Below are 14,214 nucleotides of genomic sequence, written 5' to 3'. Positions count from 1 at the left end.
GGGTTAATACAAGTCCTTGTCGGACAAGAAAGAAACTAAAGATAAAAGGAAAACATAAAGTCCTTATCGGACACTAAACACACTTTCCTAAAGATAAAAGGAAACTAACAAACTATTCCTAATTAATAGATAAACTGCCATGCCGCATCCTCTTTGAACTCGGTTGCTTATGGATAAACTTCCTTTAGTAGATTGATTTCCTTAACCGAATATAGCAGGAATCTGACTATTGGCAACTTGATAACTCCCATCGGCTGATTCCAAGATGTTGCAGCCGATAGTGATTTTCAGCCGATGATGACTTTGGGCTTACCAAATTTTGTCGTTAACAGGGTCGTGGATATATGGCTAGAAAAAAATGTCTATCTTGCCTCCCTCATCTATTTGGGCCTGCTGATCGTTGTGCCATGTCGTGCCGAGGAAGAGGCCTAGGCACGACCCAACAATTAGGCCTAGCTGGCATGGGTCCGACAACAGTCGAGCCATGACGTGTCTGGATCTAGCCAAATCTCCGTGCCATGGGTTGTTTCGTCGGGCTGTGGGTCTTTTGGCCAACTATAGTGTTAACTAAGGGGCAAATAGTCCCCTTTGCCCTTGCTTATTTGACTCCGTTACGTCAAAACATGCATATATTTGGATCTTCTGACATATTTGTGACAAATTTGATATATCTTTGACATTTAAGACAAGTTTGATATATTTGTCTTTGATTTTTTAATTTTAAAATTTTGAATCAATTTAACAAATTTGACTTTAGTTTGAAACTTTTTTTTGACAAAATAAAGAAAACAAAATTTGACATAATTTTGGCAGAATTTTTTTAAAAAATTGTGACAACATATTGTCATATTTTGTGGATCCCAAATCACATACAATGAAGCATAAACATGGATTATAGTCAAATCCAACTGAGATTTCCAACAACAAATTCATGGCCCAGTGCAATAGTAGCCACCAGTGGCGGACCCAGGATTTGAACCTAGGGTAGGCCTAGCCAAAAAAAATTCGAATGCAATACAATATGATTCGATATATAATGTGGTAAACGATAGTACGATATGGTATATAACTCTAAATGGTTCAATACAAGTAGAAAAATAACAAATAAGTTTGAATCTTACCTAAATAAAAATGTAAATTGTTCAAACATAATACAAGGTCTTTAGATACATAGGATATTACAATACTAATCAAGACTCAAGAGCTTTTGCTTTACGCTTCTTCATAGTCATGAAAGAGTGAATTATGTCTTTCTCATGTACATATCACGCTCAATGAAGGTGACCAAACAATTATTCAATAACTTGTCACTCATACTATTTCTCACTTTAGTCTTCACTAAATTCATTGCAGAAAATACTCTTTCCACACTTGCCGTCGCCACCGGTAGGATCAACACCAATTTAAGAAGCAAATACACCAAATCATACAGATCATGCTTCTTTGTTTCAACAAGCTTAATAGAAAGCTGACCAATTTTGTTTAGGCCTTTGAATCTATGATCCTCTCTCATATCATTAATATATGTATCAAGTTGGAGCTCAAGTTTCATCAAATTGGAGCCTTCAATGTCCTTAGGATAAAAGCTTGCAAGTCTAAGTATTTTTTGTGCATCAAATGAGGCAAATGAATCTGTTGGATTGAATGCCGACATACAAAGAAGCAACTCCATACTAACTTCATCAAACCGATTCTCCAGCTCTTGATGAATTCTCTCAATGACACCAATATACACTTCTCTCCTATAGTGGTCATCAATTGTTTGATATGGGTAAAAACGGTGGGATCTTCCATGAGGCACATATTTAGCATCCATTGCAGGAATATCAATGGAATATTTGATGCAAAATGATGTAACCTTTCCTAAGAAACCTTCCCAACCATTGAACCTCATTTGTTGCATTTTTTTCTTTGCCAAACCCACAAGTGACATCGCATTAACAATATCTTGGTCCCTCTTTTGCAATGAATTAGAAAACTCATTTGTGTAACCCAAAATGACAAGCATTAAGTGTGCATTGAAAACAAACTCAAATGACTCAAAAGCAAGAACCATAGCATGTATGATTGGCCAATCCTCTCTTTGAGTGGGATCTTTTCCAATTGTTATGAGTACTTCCCGGATTGTATCATACATGTCAATGATATGCAAAATAGTTTTGTAGTGAGAACCCCAACGAGTGTCCCCAGGCCTAGCCAATGCCATCTCTTGATTTAACCCACTTCCACTTGCTATTTCACCCAAGTTAAGTGCTTTTTTCAATTTTTGAGCTCTAACATCTCGAAGCATATCATGACGTGTGCAAGAGACTCCAACTATATTTAGCAACCGTGAAACTTGACCAAAAAGGTTTGGCAACCAACATTTCCTTTGGCGACAGCAACAAGAACTAATTGAAGTTGATGTGCAAAACAATGCACATAATATGCTGAAGGAGACTCTTTCATGATTAATGTCTTCAACCCTTTAACCTCTCCTTTCATATTACTAGCCCCATCATATCCTTGGCCATGGATTTGAGTAAGAGTTAAGTGATGGCTAGTAAGTAAAGATTGAATTGCTGTTTTTAGTTGCAAAGAACTAGTACCGGCCACATGAACTACTGCAAGGAACCTCTCACAAACCCCTCCAAGTTTATCAACATAACGTAAGCAAACAACCAACTGTTCTTTATGTGATATATCACTAGATTCATCAGCTAGAATTGCATAGTGCTCATCTCCAAGTTCTTTAAGTATGCAACTAGTGGTTTCCATAGAGCAACATCTAATAACTTGCTTTTGTATGCGAGGGGAAGTCAAAATGCAATTACCTGGAGCATTATTCAGAACCACCTTATTAGCATTTTCATTATTTCCTGCAAGCCACTTCAAAAGTTCAAGGAAGTTTCCTCTGTTGTTAGATTCTTCAGTTTCATCATGTCCACGAAAGGCCAATCCTTGACGCAAAAGATACCTCAAACATCTAAGTGAATAAGTCAATCTAGCCTTGTAATTAACTTGATCCTGTTCTGACACCTTCACAATAACAGTATCAATTTGTGTACCCTTTTTTCACAAATAAGTTGTATTTCTCTTGAGCAAAATTGTGATCACTAGATGTTCCTCCAACATGTTTATCAAGGGCTTTAGCTCCTACATTCCAATTATGCCAACCACCCGTAACAAATTTTCCACTTTCTTTGCCAAACAAATAACAAACGAAGCAAAATGTTGCATCCTTGTCAACACTATATTCAATCCAAGGGTACTTATGAAACCAAATAACACTAAAGCGGCGATCTTTACCATATATTTTTCTGGATGGAAAATTGAAGGCCCAAAGATGGCATGGACCTTTTAGAATGTACCCTCTTCTAGCCGCATCTTGATCGTTGGCATCAAAACTTGAAATAGGAACCCTTAAGCCTGGATCATGTTCAAGATCATCAACATCATAAATCGGCAGAGATTCTTCTTTAGTTTCAATTGAAACCTCATCAACAACAACATCTGGAGGTGGAGCGTCATCTACAACAGTATCTTCTTCAGTTTCTTCACATACCCCTTCATCAACAACTATGTCTTCATCAATTGGAGCATCATTTACAGCAGGAATAGACGACCCTTCATCCACATGTGGGATTGGTAGATCACAAGCATTTTTTTTTGCTTCATGCTTCTGAAAAAGCAACGCAATGCTTGACTTCTCCATGCCTCAACCTCCTAACAACCATCAAACAATGCAAAATTGTTATATAAAGGGGTAGTACACTAGTGTTGATGCAAAAAACACACACTGGCCTGGGAGATCTGCTTAGCTCCAGTGCAGGTCCAAAGTTTGATGAGATGCGGGCGTGCTAGTCAGTTTGATCCTGCAACTGACAAGATATGTAAACCGTAGATCAAATAGCCGATCTGCTGACAAGCCGATGGAGTAATCTCAGCCGATGCCGATAATAGCCGATGCTGATAGGGTTTTGAGCTATCGGCTATATGTCCAATGTAGATAATGATATAAAGGCAATCGGCTGATGATGATGTAATAAAATAACAATATAATCTAGTAGAAACCAATCGGCTAGCAATGATATGATAGAATAAGCACTGATCCGAAGGTTAAAGCATACATCGGCTGGAGGTCCGATGTCATAAAATCCACAAGATTAGATTAAACAGTGAAACCTTTGTTGTCATCGGCTAAATCCAACTTATATATACAATCCTTATAAGCTGATGTAACGTCCAGATAATTCATCGGCTGAAACCCCGATGAAACCCTTATTGGCAGTCAACAAGCAGGCTAGAGATTATGGTTCTAAGCACAACTTAGTAGATCAAACTTAAGTGATGCAGCACTAAGTATGAAAAGAAACACAATATCTAGACAATCAAGCCCTTGACTGATTTTCAGGGTGGTAGATGCCTAAGCTAATCCAATCTAGCAACACGATTTAGCCGATACCGGCAGAAACCCTAAAGCGAGAAGTAGCCGATAGAGCTAAATTGATATGCTAAGACTAGATTAACAGAGACATACGATAAAGAGGTCGAATATACTGATGCAGCCTTGAACGACGCCGATGTAGATGACAAATTCATCAGGGCCCGACGGAACGTAGGACTTACCCCTTCGCCGGAGATCGAACTGAACCGATGCTGCCCCGCGTCAGGTGCCCAAATTCCGCCGGAAGATAAGTAAAAACCTCGGTAAAGAGGGTGGCGATGCACCGAGAGTAGTTGTATTGATCGAGATTGATAGATTACATAGACCCCGGGTGTACATATTTATACCCATGGGTTGATACAAGTCCTTGTCGGACAGGAAAGAAACTAAAGATAAAAGGAAAAAATAAAGTCCTTATCGGACACACTTTCCTAAAGATAAAAGGAAACTAACAAACTATTCCTAATTAATAGATAACTTGTCATGCCACATCCTCCTTGAACTCAGTCTCTTCTGGATAAGCTTCCTTTACTAGATCAATTTCCTTAACCAAATATAGAAAGAATCCGACAACTGACACTTGATAACTCTCATCGGCTGATTCTAGAACTCCGAAGCCGATACTGATCTTCAGCCGATGATGACTTTAGGGCTTACCAAATTTCACTGTTAACAACTAGTGCTGCCTATTGGTCTACTACTAGAACTCTAGTCTCTAGATTCTAGAAGGGAGAGAGGCCGAGAGGGAGTGAGACAGTGAGTGGACTGTGGAATTGCTCACCGCAGTCCGGAGAGGCGAAGAGCCGAGCCCGAGCCGGAGATGGAGTGGCGCTGGCCGCTGGCCGGCCTGGGCGGCTGCCGGCTGGGTGCTGCTGCGCTGGCTGCTGGCAGCGTCGGCCGTCGGGACTCGGGCGGGGACGGGAGCGGGATGTCGGGACGCCGGGTAGGTGCCGCCGTGCCGAGACGGCGGCGGGAGCAGGACTGCGGCCTGCGGGCAGATTCAAAATCAAGGTGACGACGAACTGCTACTGTTGCTGCCTGTTAGTGATAGAATAGAAAGACCCGAATTGCTCAAGATTGGTCGACCGATCCGGTTCCGGATCGCTCCCCTCCCCTCCTCTCTTCACGTGCGTGTCAGTCCCTCTGGCCCTCACCATATATCTCTTGTTCTCACCTGCCACTTATTTACACACACAACTCCATTAAAAAAAACCTATATATTTTAAAAACCCCCTGTTAAAAAAATTTGGTTTATTTTTTTTATCAAAAATGTTTCACCTAGTGTACTCACAATGTTTCACTATATATAGATCTAATGTTGCAGTGAATTGAAATATTCCATTGTAAAAAAAACTCACATATTTCAGAAACCCCTATTAAGGGAATTCGTTTTATTTTTTTTTCAAAACTGAAACATTTTTCGATCTACTTAGTGAAACAATTCTGATATACCTGGTGTAACATCGTGCAACATTTAAAAATAATTCAATAATAAGCTAAATTTTTTTCGTTGTAATATATCCATGTGTGGTCTTATTTTGAAGATTTAATTGCAACGAATTTAATGGTGCAATCGGATCATGATTTGGATAAGTAATTTAGGAGAAAAATCAGTTTAAAATAGTTTTGCCGATAATTTTTTGCTGATGAATGTCGGCCTTGGCCTATCTCCTAGATCTATATCAACTTCTTCCAAATCATCGGCCGACATGAAACCATGTCCCAACTTGCCATCGAGATCATCCACCGTGCCCTTGGTGTAGAAATTTGAACCCTTCACAACACCCTCAAAGTAATAATTTGGGGTCTCCGTCTTCCATTGGTTGTATATCACAATCGGACACTTTTAGAAAATCTTGATCCCAAACTTTTCCAGACAGGCAATCAATACCATCCATCTCCCAAAGAGCTAAATCGGCACTAGCAACATTAACTGACCTGTTGGCTGGCACAATCTCAATCTTGTCACCTTGCCATTGAACCAAGCACTGGTGCATAGTCGGCTCAATCTGCATGAATCCAATCCCTTCCGAGCAACAAGCTATAAGAACCCTTCCCATCGATGATAAAAAACGTTGTAGGAACAGTTTTACTGCCGACTGTCAGTTCCACATTCAAAACTCCCTTGGTATCCGATGGATTGCCACCAAAATTTTTGAGAACCATGTTTGTCTTGATGAGATCATCTGCATTCCTACCTAGCTTCCTGAATGGTAGCATATGGCATCAAATTTACTGCAGCCCCACCATCAACCATCATTTTAGACATCGGCTTCCCATTGACAAAACAATGGTTTGAGATGCCGATTTTCTGTCCCCTCTGGCTTCTCAAAAAATGCTTGTTCTGGTGACAAAATCAACCTAGCAGAGGCCTCCTCTACATCATCAACATCGGCTTGCCTAGCTTCAAATTCTGTAGGCAATTGTTAACAACCAAATTTGGTAATCCAAGGATCGAAGGTGAAGAAGAAACCAAGATAGAATTCGAGACGGAAATCGTCTAGGAAACAGAGTGAGGATCGACTGGAGTCTGAATCGGCTACAAATAAGATCGGCAGAGTTTGAGTCGGACGGGGTTAGCCGATAGAGCAGAATCCGACAATGTGACACAGCATATGTTGTCGGTTTAGATTGATGTACTTCATGGTGATTGCCGCACACGGATTGAGTCCTGAGAAGTCAATTATATCTATTAATTAGGATGTTTTATGTAATTTCCTTAGAGATATGTTTGGGTAAAAGTCTGCCGCAAAGACTTATAATATCTTAGAGTTTGTTAGAGACAAGAGTCGCGTCCGATATGGACATATCTTGTAATTCTCGGGTATAAATAGACCCGAACCCCATGTAATCGAATTAACACACGTTCAATACAATCTCGGCGCATCGCCACCCTTTTTACTTTCGTTTTGTTTCGACGAGTTCTTACTCTCGGGTTGAGCTGCATCGGTTTCGATCTTCAACAAGAGGTAAAACTTGTTATGGCTGCTTGCGTTCTCGGGATTAGTGCTTCCATCTTTATGATACTCTAATCTTGTTTATGTAATTCGTCGAGTTATCATATATCTTACATAATCTTCGATAATATCGTTATCTAACCTACAATCGGCTAACATCTGCTAGTAGAAGGCAGCTGATTAGATTAAATAACAACGTTGGCTTAGATTATATAAGATATCTACCACTCTATGAAACATCCAGCGGATTGATTGTCTAGATATTGTTCTTCTTTTCATACTTAGTGTTGCATCAGTTGAGTTTGATCTATTAAGTCGTGTTTAGAATCTCAGTCTCTAGCCTGTTTCTGGTTGCCGATTAGGGTAGCATCGGAGTTTCAGCTGATCTTACCTGGTTTAACTACATCTATTCTATATACTTGATTGATATGTTAAATCTGTCCTTTATATTAAGAACTTGTTGCTTTTAAGTATATTAGGCTTTGGTTTAGTATATTTTACTTGTTTTGATATCTTAATATAGAGTGGTATCGGAGTATTAGCCGATACATGCTAGATCTATTTGATCGGCTATGATCATAGTGGAAAAAACCGAACCGGTGAGGGACTCGGACGACCCCTCGGTTCACCGGTCTGACGGTCTGACCGGAGAACCGCCGGTTGAACCGCGGTTCAATAACTAATATATGCAGTATGTATTTCTTCTGTTTAACAAGTGAAAAATCGGTAGGATGGCTAGAGCTAAGAGCTTCCAGTGCAAAGACCCAGGTTCGAGTCTCCACACGCCACTCATTTCTCTGTTTTTTGTACATAAACAGTCGCGTGGGCCTGGACTGGCCTTCATGTAGCCCATTATCCCCTTGGCCCGGTCTGACCAGGGCGGTTTAATGCCCGGTTTATTCAAAACCCGCCCAGTTCAATCCGGATTGAATGCATGTCCGGTCTTTCAGCTCAACCGAACCGTGGAGACCTCTGGTTTTGGTTTTTTCCGGTTCCATTTTTTTCACTATGGTTATGATATGAACACATATAGTCTCGTTGTTAAGTTCCGTTTTTTTCACTATGGTTATGATATGAACACATATAGTCTCGTTGTTAATATATACTTCGACCTAAGTGATTTATACTGTCTCGTCTTGGCGACCGATCTATCTCAATCACTTGATTTAAGTATACATTGACATAAAGACTACATATTGTTAATGTCTACAGACGATCGAGTAGATTTAGTTCTTTCTCGCTTATTAATGACTGCCGATCGATGCATATATGACATCGGCTCCAAGATTAATGATATGCCATCGGCACCCAACCGATCGGCTATCGTTTATGGATTTAACCACGGTTTCTTTGTCTTTGTTTCTTTTTGATTGCAGGATCAAATCAACTGGCACGCTAGCATATCCGAAGGCGAGTTTTGGACCTGCACTGGAGTTAAGCAGGTCTCCCAGGCCTCGTGTTTTTACAGCAACAACAATATAAACACCATGTTTACCGATGTAGATGCAACACTCTTTCCTTTAGCCAGCTTCTTCGCCTTGTCAGCTTCCACCTCATCGGTTGTTGTAACCTTACTCTTAACGCGCCATTCTTGCTTGGTCTTCTTCAGCCGATGGTTGATCTACTGCTGGACCTCCTGAAATCCTTTGAACCCTTCTCTTCTGATTCTTTATAAAAAATACAAGAAGGACACCATTGTGTTTTTCTGTCCTCGTTTTCATCTTGATGACGATCCTGATTAAGTGAGCCCAACCTCTGATGAACAGACAACCTCTTCTGACTCAGCCGATTTCCTTTAGTGCAAGATCGGCTTGAACTCCCTGCATTGTCACTGCATCCAGGGCAATCCTCAATCGACGGTAGTCTCATCCCTTCGTTCCAACAGAACCTAAAAACTCATGATCCCAATGAGGATCAAAACCACCATCATCTTCTTCGTGATATCTTTCCTACTGCTTATCATGCTTCCTTTGGTATTTATTGATAATCCTTTGTCACACCCTGAAGTTATTTCCCAAGCCTAAATTGAAGTTATAAATGGTCTCAAGAAAATACCAGTGTAAAGCAAGAGTAAACCTTAATAAATTAATGCAAATAATAATCGGATTTGGCATGTGGAATTTTTTCTTGAGTTCTACATGTCGAAATATGCTAACAAGATTTTTAGTGGAATTTTCAGAGCTCTATAAATAATTTTAACCAATTAAAATAAGCAAAGTGCAATATTAAATCCCTGGGAAAATCCTTTTTCCCTTTTATCTTTTCTTTTCCCTCCTTTTTCCTTTTCTTGGGCCGCCGGCCCATTTCTTCCGCGCCGGCCCGCTCCTCCCTCCCACTCCCGAAGTTCACCCGGCCTCCCTCTCCCTCTCGGGCGCTGACAGGTGGGGCCCACCTGTCAGTCCTTTCCCCTTCCTCCAGCCGCCCACGCCGACAACCGCCGAAACCGCGCGCACCGCCGCCGTTTCCCACCCTTCCCGCGCTCACTCCTCCCCACTCCGTGCCGCGCCCACGTCGTCGCCCCCTCTCTGCTCCTCCCGCTCTCGCGCGCGCCCCGCAAGGGCGTGGTTCGGTTTGAATCCCCCCCCCAACTCTCTCTCCCCACTCCCCCACGTCGCCGGCCAAATCGGGGGTTTCCCGGCCGTGTCCGCCCCTCTCAAGCCCCTATAAAGCTTCCCCGCACTCCTCTCCACCTTTTTCCTCTTTCCACCGCTCCCTCCCGTGCCCTCTATCGTTCCTGCCGCCGCCGCCTTTTCCACTCCTCCGGCCGCCGCTCGCTGCCGCTAGCGCCGCCGCCGAGCCGCACCGTCGTCATCTTCGGGTTCGCACAGCCGAGGGCTACCTCGTCTACCCCTCCTCCATCGAATTCCGCCATCGAAGGCCGTCGTTCGTCGCGTTCCGGTGAGCCCTTCCATAGCCGCCGCCGTCGGCCATGGCTCTCGCTCGCCGTGGACACCCTCTCTTCCTCTAACCTCTCTCATTTCCTCTCTTAGGGTGTCCTGGAGCTCGGCCGCTGTTCGACGTCGCCCTCCGGTCGCTCACCGTCGCCGTTCGTCGTCGTCTCCTCCCGCGTCGCCGGCCGAACTCCGGTGAGAACTCCCTCCCCTTCTCTTCCTCTCGCGCGCGCCGCCGCTCCCCGCATGCGCGTCGCCGCGATGTGCCGTCGCCCGCGTCGCCGGCTGTCGCCGTCTTCTCGCCGGTCGCCGCCGTCGGTGGCCGCTTGCCGCCGCCGCTCGCCTAACCGGCCGGCCGGCTTGGAGCTGAACCGAGCCCGGCAGACGCCGCCCCCTCCCTTTTGGAGCCGTGGCCGGTGGGGCCCGCCTGCCAGCCGCACCCCCTCCCGCCTTGTGCCACTGCCAGTGGGGCCCACGTGCCGGCGTCCCTCCCTCTCTCTCTCGAGCCGCTGACCAGTGGGGCCCGCATGTCAGTGCCCCCCCTTTTGCTGACGTCAGCCCTGGGATGAGTTATTGCGCAATAAATTGATTAAGGTTTTTCTTTTATAGTAAAAACACAGATAATCTTCTGAAAATCATTACTAATTTATCCGAGCTCTGTTTAAGTCCATTCAAGTCTCAGTAAATTCATAAAAATGTGTAGAATCCATTAAAAATGGTTTTGTGTCCTGTTTCAGTAGTCTTATAGCATGTTTTGCTTGTGTGCTTTGTTTGTCGCGTAGATTTCGGCCGTTTCGTCGATCCGCGGTTTCTCGAAGATGTTGCTGTGGTCTCATCAGTGCGAGAGCAAGGCAAGTCATGCATTACAATTGATCATATTGTATCCAATTTACAAATGTCCCGCTTTTCTATTAAATATTGCATCGTTTTACAATATCATGTGGGATGGGTCCTACTACTCAGCCATATATTGTTTACCTCATTCCATTGATAACTCGGGTATTAAAATGACTAGATGTTGGTTTAGGAAATGCTTAGCCATGCTTAGTTCTACTAGTACACAAAAGGGGAATCACATTAAAGCATAGACTTTGATTATTGGCAATAGTTTTGGATTAGTGCCACCGTAATGGTGTTGGCTAATTAAAATACACTACATGGTGGGCTGTGGGTGCATGGTTTTGCTAGTTGTGCCCATGGCGATTAAGGACCGGTTCGCGGGAAACCCTGGAAGAATTTATCGTGCTTACCACAAGCCAGCGTGGGCAACGGCTGGGCTTGTAGTGTAGCTTTTCTCTAGCCGACGTACCCAGGCAAGGGTGGGCGTGATGGAGTTGGGTCGGCCGGGCTGTCCGGTTGATCGGCTTCCGGATTCATCGCGGCACGAAAGGGGGGGCTGCCCGTTGCCTGCTGGGGACGGGGGCGAACCCTAAGGTGTGGTGCGATCGGTTACAGGGGTTATGCAAAGGGTCCTGTCACGGCCTCTTTCCGGTATGTCATGGTGGCATGTCGGTGCACGGGAATGTGTCGTGGGGCTGTGTCTTGTGGGTACAGTTGTACACCTCTGATCAGAGTAAAACTATTCGAATAGCCGTGCCCGCGGTTATGGGCGGTCAACCAGATTCACTGTGATTAGTCTCACCCCTAGTTAGCTAATGAACTGGTGTAGTTCAGGTAGTTGGTTGGGCCTGTTGCAACGTGGTGTAGCGTTGGACAGTGATTGGTTAATATTGTTTAATTACTGCAACTGTTTTACCGCTTTCAACAACTGCTTTTAAATGCTAGCTTTATGCAAAAGAACCTTTAGCCTCCCTTGGATATACCATGCATCATACCTCCTCTTCCGGTATGACTTGCTGAGTACAGTGGGTAGTACTCAGTCTTGCTCTCTTTTCCCCGCACCAGAGTTGAAGTCCTTCTCAGTTGAAGACGTCTCGAAGAGGTTGGTTTCGTCGCTGCCGTCAAGGATGCCTGTGGAATGGAGTTGTCCGCTGTAGGAGTCAAGTCTTCAGGCTTAGCTCGCCTTTATCTTTTTCCGCTGCATTTGTAATCTTTTATATTGTTGTAAGACGTGGATCTGTATGTCAACAATTGTCGTTTGTGTACCCTGGCTGGTCCTGGACAGGGGTTTAATACACATTCAGCTTAGAAATTCTGGTTCATGAATTTCTGGGCGTGACATCCTTGCTGAATTCAATTGAGAACTCCGAATTCTTTCCCCCATCGGCTGCTCTCCCAGCTGTATGCACCATATTGACGGGGAAAGGATGTCCATCTACCTTCATCGGCTTCTTTGAATCATTAAATTTTATCTTCCCTCCCTCAATAGCTGCTTGGATCTGCTGCCTAAAGACTTTGCAATCATTAGTAGCATGGGAACCAGAGTTATGCCACTTACAATATTTTCTCTTCCCTAGCTCCCCAGCCGATGGGATTATGTGACCAGCATGAAGTTGTATCTGTTTCTCCCGAAGTAGCAAATCAAAAATCTTATCAGCCTTGGTGATATCAAAGTCATACCTTTCCTCTTTTCCAAAACTCTTCACCCATTGACATGGCACAACCTTTTTGCTCCTCACCCATTCAGCTGCTGCCACTTCGGAATCATACATATAAGGATATACATGATTGATCTTCTTGAAATTCTTCTTAGCCTCTACAAACCTTTGCTCATGTAGGGTCACCTTCTGTGCAAGATGAGACAAGCTTTCAAATTCCTGAGATGAAAATTTCTCCTTGATCTGAGCTATCAAACCCTGGAATGCGAGATCGGCTAACTGAGAATCTGTCAAGGCAAAACTATAACACTTGTTCCTCATATCTCTGAATCTCTAAATATAATCTTGCACGGTTTCATCATGCCTCTGCCTAACTCCTATCAAGTCAGAGAGCTTCATCTCGTGGGTCCCACTATAGAAGTAGCTATGGAATTGCTTCTCCAAATCGGCCCAACCTTGAACAGAAGTGTAAGGCAATGAAGAAAACCATGTAATGCTGATCCGGACAAAGACAAAGGAAACAATCGAACCCTCAAAGCATCAACAGCCGATGCCTCTCCACACTGAGCCAAGAATCGGCTGACATGCTCATATGTCGAAACATTGTCTTGTCTTGAAAACTTTGAAAAATCTGGAACCTTGTATCGGTTAGGCAGTGGAACTCTTTCAAACCACTCAGGATAAGGGTGCCGATACAAATTTCCAGAGTCCTTTGGCTTAAGCCCAAACTACTCCCTCATCACATCTGCAATCATGTCGGCCTAAGGCTTTTGATGGGGCACTCCTTGCATCTGCTGCTGTATCGGATCAAACTGATTGAGCTGGGGAACAAACTAGGGCTGAGGTGATCCTCCTGCTTGATATTGGATCTGAGGTGACCGAGGTGGATACTGGAGATTGAAATTACCGCTAAGATAGTTCTGCGGAGGCTGTTGCACATTATACATATGCTGTTCAGGTACAAACTGGGCTCCAACAGGTGGATTTTGCTGAGCAATAGGCGTTCTCTATCCTGTTGGTATCTGTTGTACCGTCTGCTGCCTAATCGGCTGGATAACCTGCTGCCTAATCGGTGTCGACTGTACTAGCTCGACAGTCGGCTGAGTTGGCGCGAACATTGTAGCTACCTGCTCCTGGGTCAGTCGATTAATGTTCTGTCCAACATGCTGTGGTTGCTCTCTGGTCAAGACATGAGGATTAATCACCTGCCTTTGTGCTGATGACGGTGCAGCTGGTGCTGGAACTGAAACCATTGCCGTCGGCTGAACCGGTGGTGCATTGGTGGTATGTTGCTGGTTGCCTGTCACCAAATTCCTGTACTGTGGAAAGACGCCACCTGGTAGAAAGACTGGCCCCGTGTTTTGATGCTCAGCTATCGTGCTATCAACCACAGACTTAATCATATTTGATAAAGTATTGATAATCACCCCCGATTAGTTGAT

General features: G+C 43.8%; 1 protein-coding gene across 1 annotated transcript; it reads right to left on the bottom strand.

Moving 5' to 3' along the window:
• Positions 1–1,243: 1,243 nt before the first annotated feature.
• LOC107281231 (uncharacterized) lies at positions 1,244–3,694 on the bottom strand. Its single transcript, XM_015786705.1, has 5 exons — positions 3,337–3,694; positions 3,048–3,135; positions 2,814–2,965; positions 2,589–2,729; positions 1,244–2,232 (listed from the first exon to the last, which is right to left on the bottom strand). Exons 1-5 carry the CDS (start codon positions 3,692–3,694, stop codon positions 1,244–1,246), a joined length of 1,728 nt encoding a protein of 575 aa, XP_015642191.1.
• Between the last annotated feature and the right edge of the window lie 10,520 nt (positions 3,695–14,214).

Source organism: Oryza sativa, chromosome 6, assembly GCF_034140825.1.
Source record: "Oryza sativa Japonica Group chromosome 6, ASM3414082v1".
NCBI classification, from domain to species: Eukaryota; Viridiplantae; Streptophyta; class Magnoliopsida; order Poales; family Poaceae; genus Oryza; species Oryza sativa.
The sequence above is the reverse complement of the archived record's forward strand: the minus strand, read 5'-3'. Positions and strand labels throughout refer to the sequence as shown.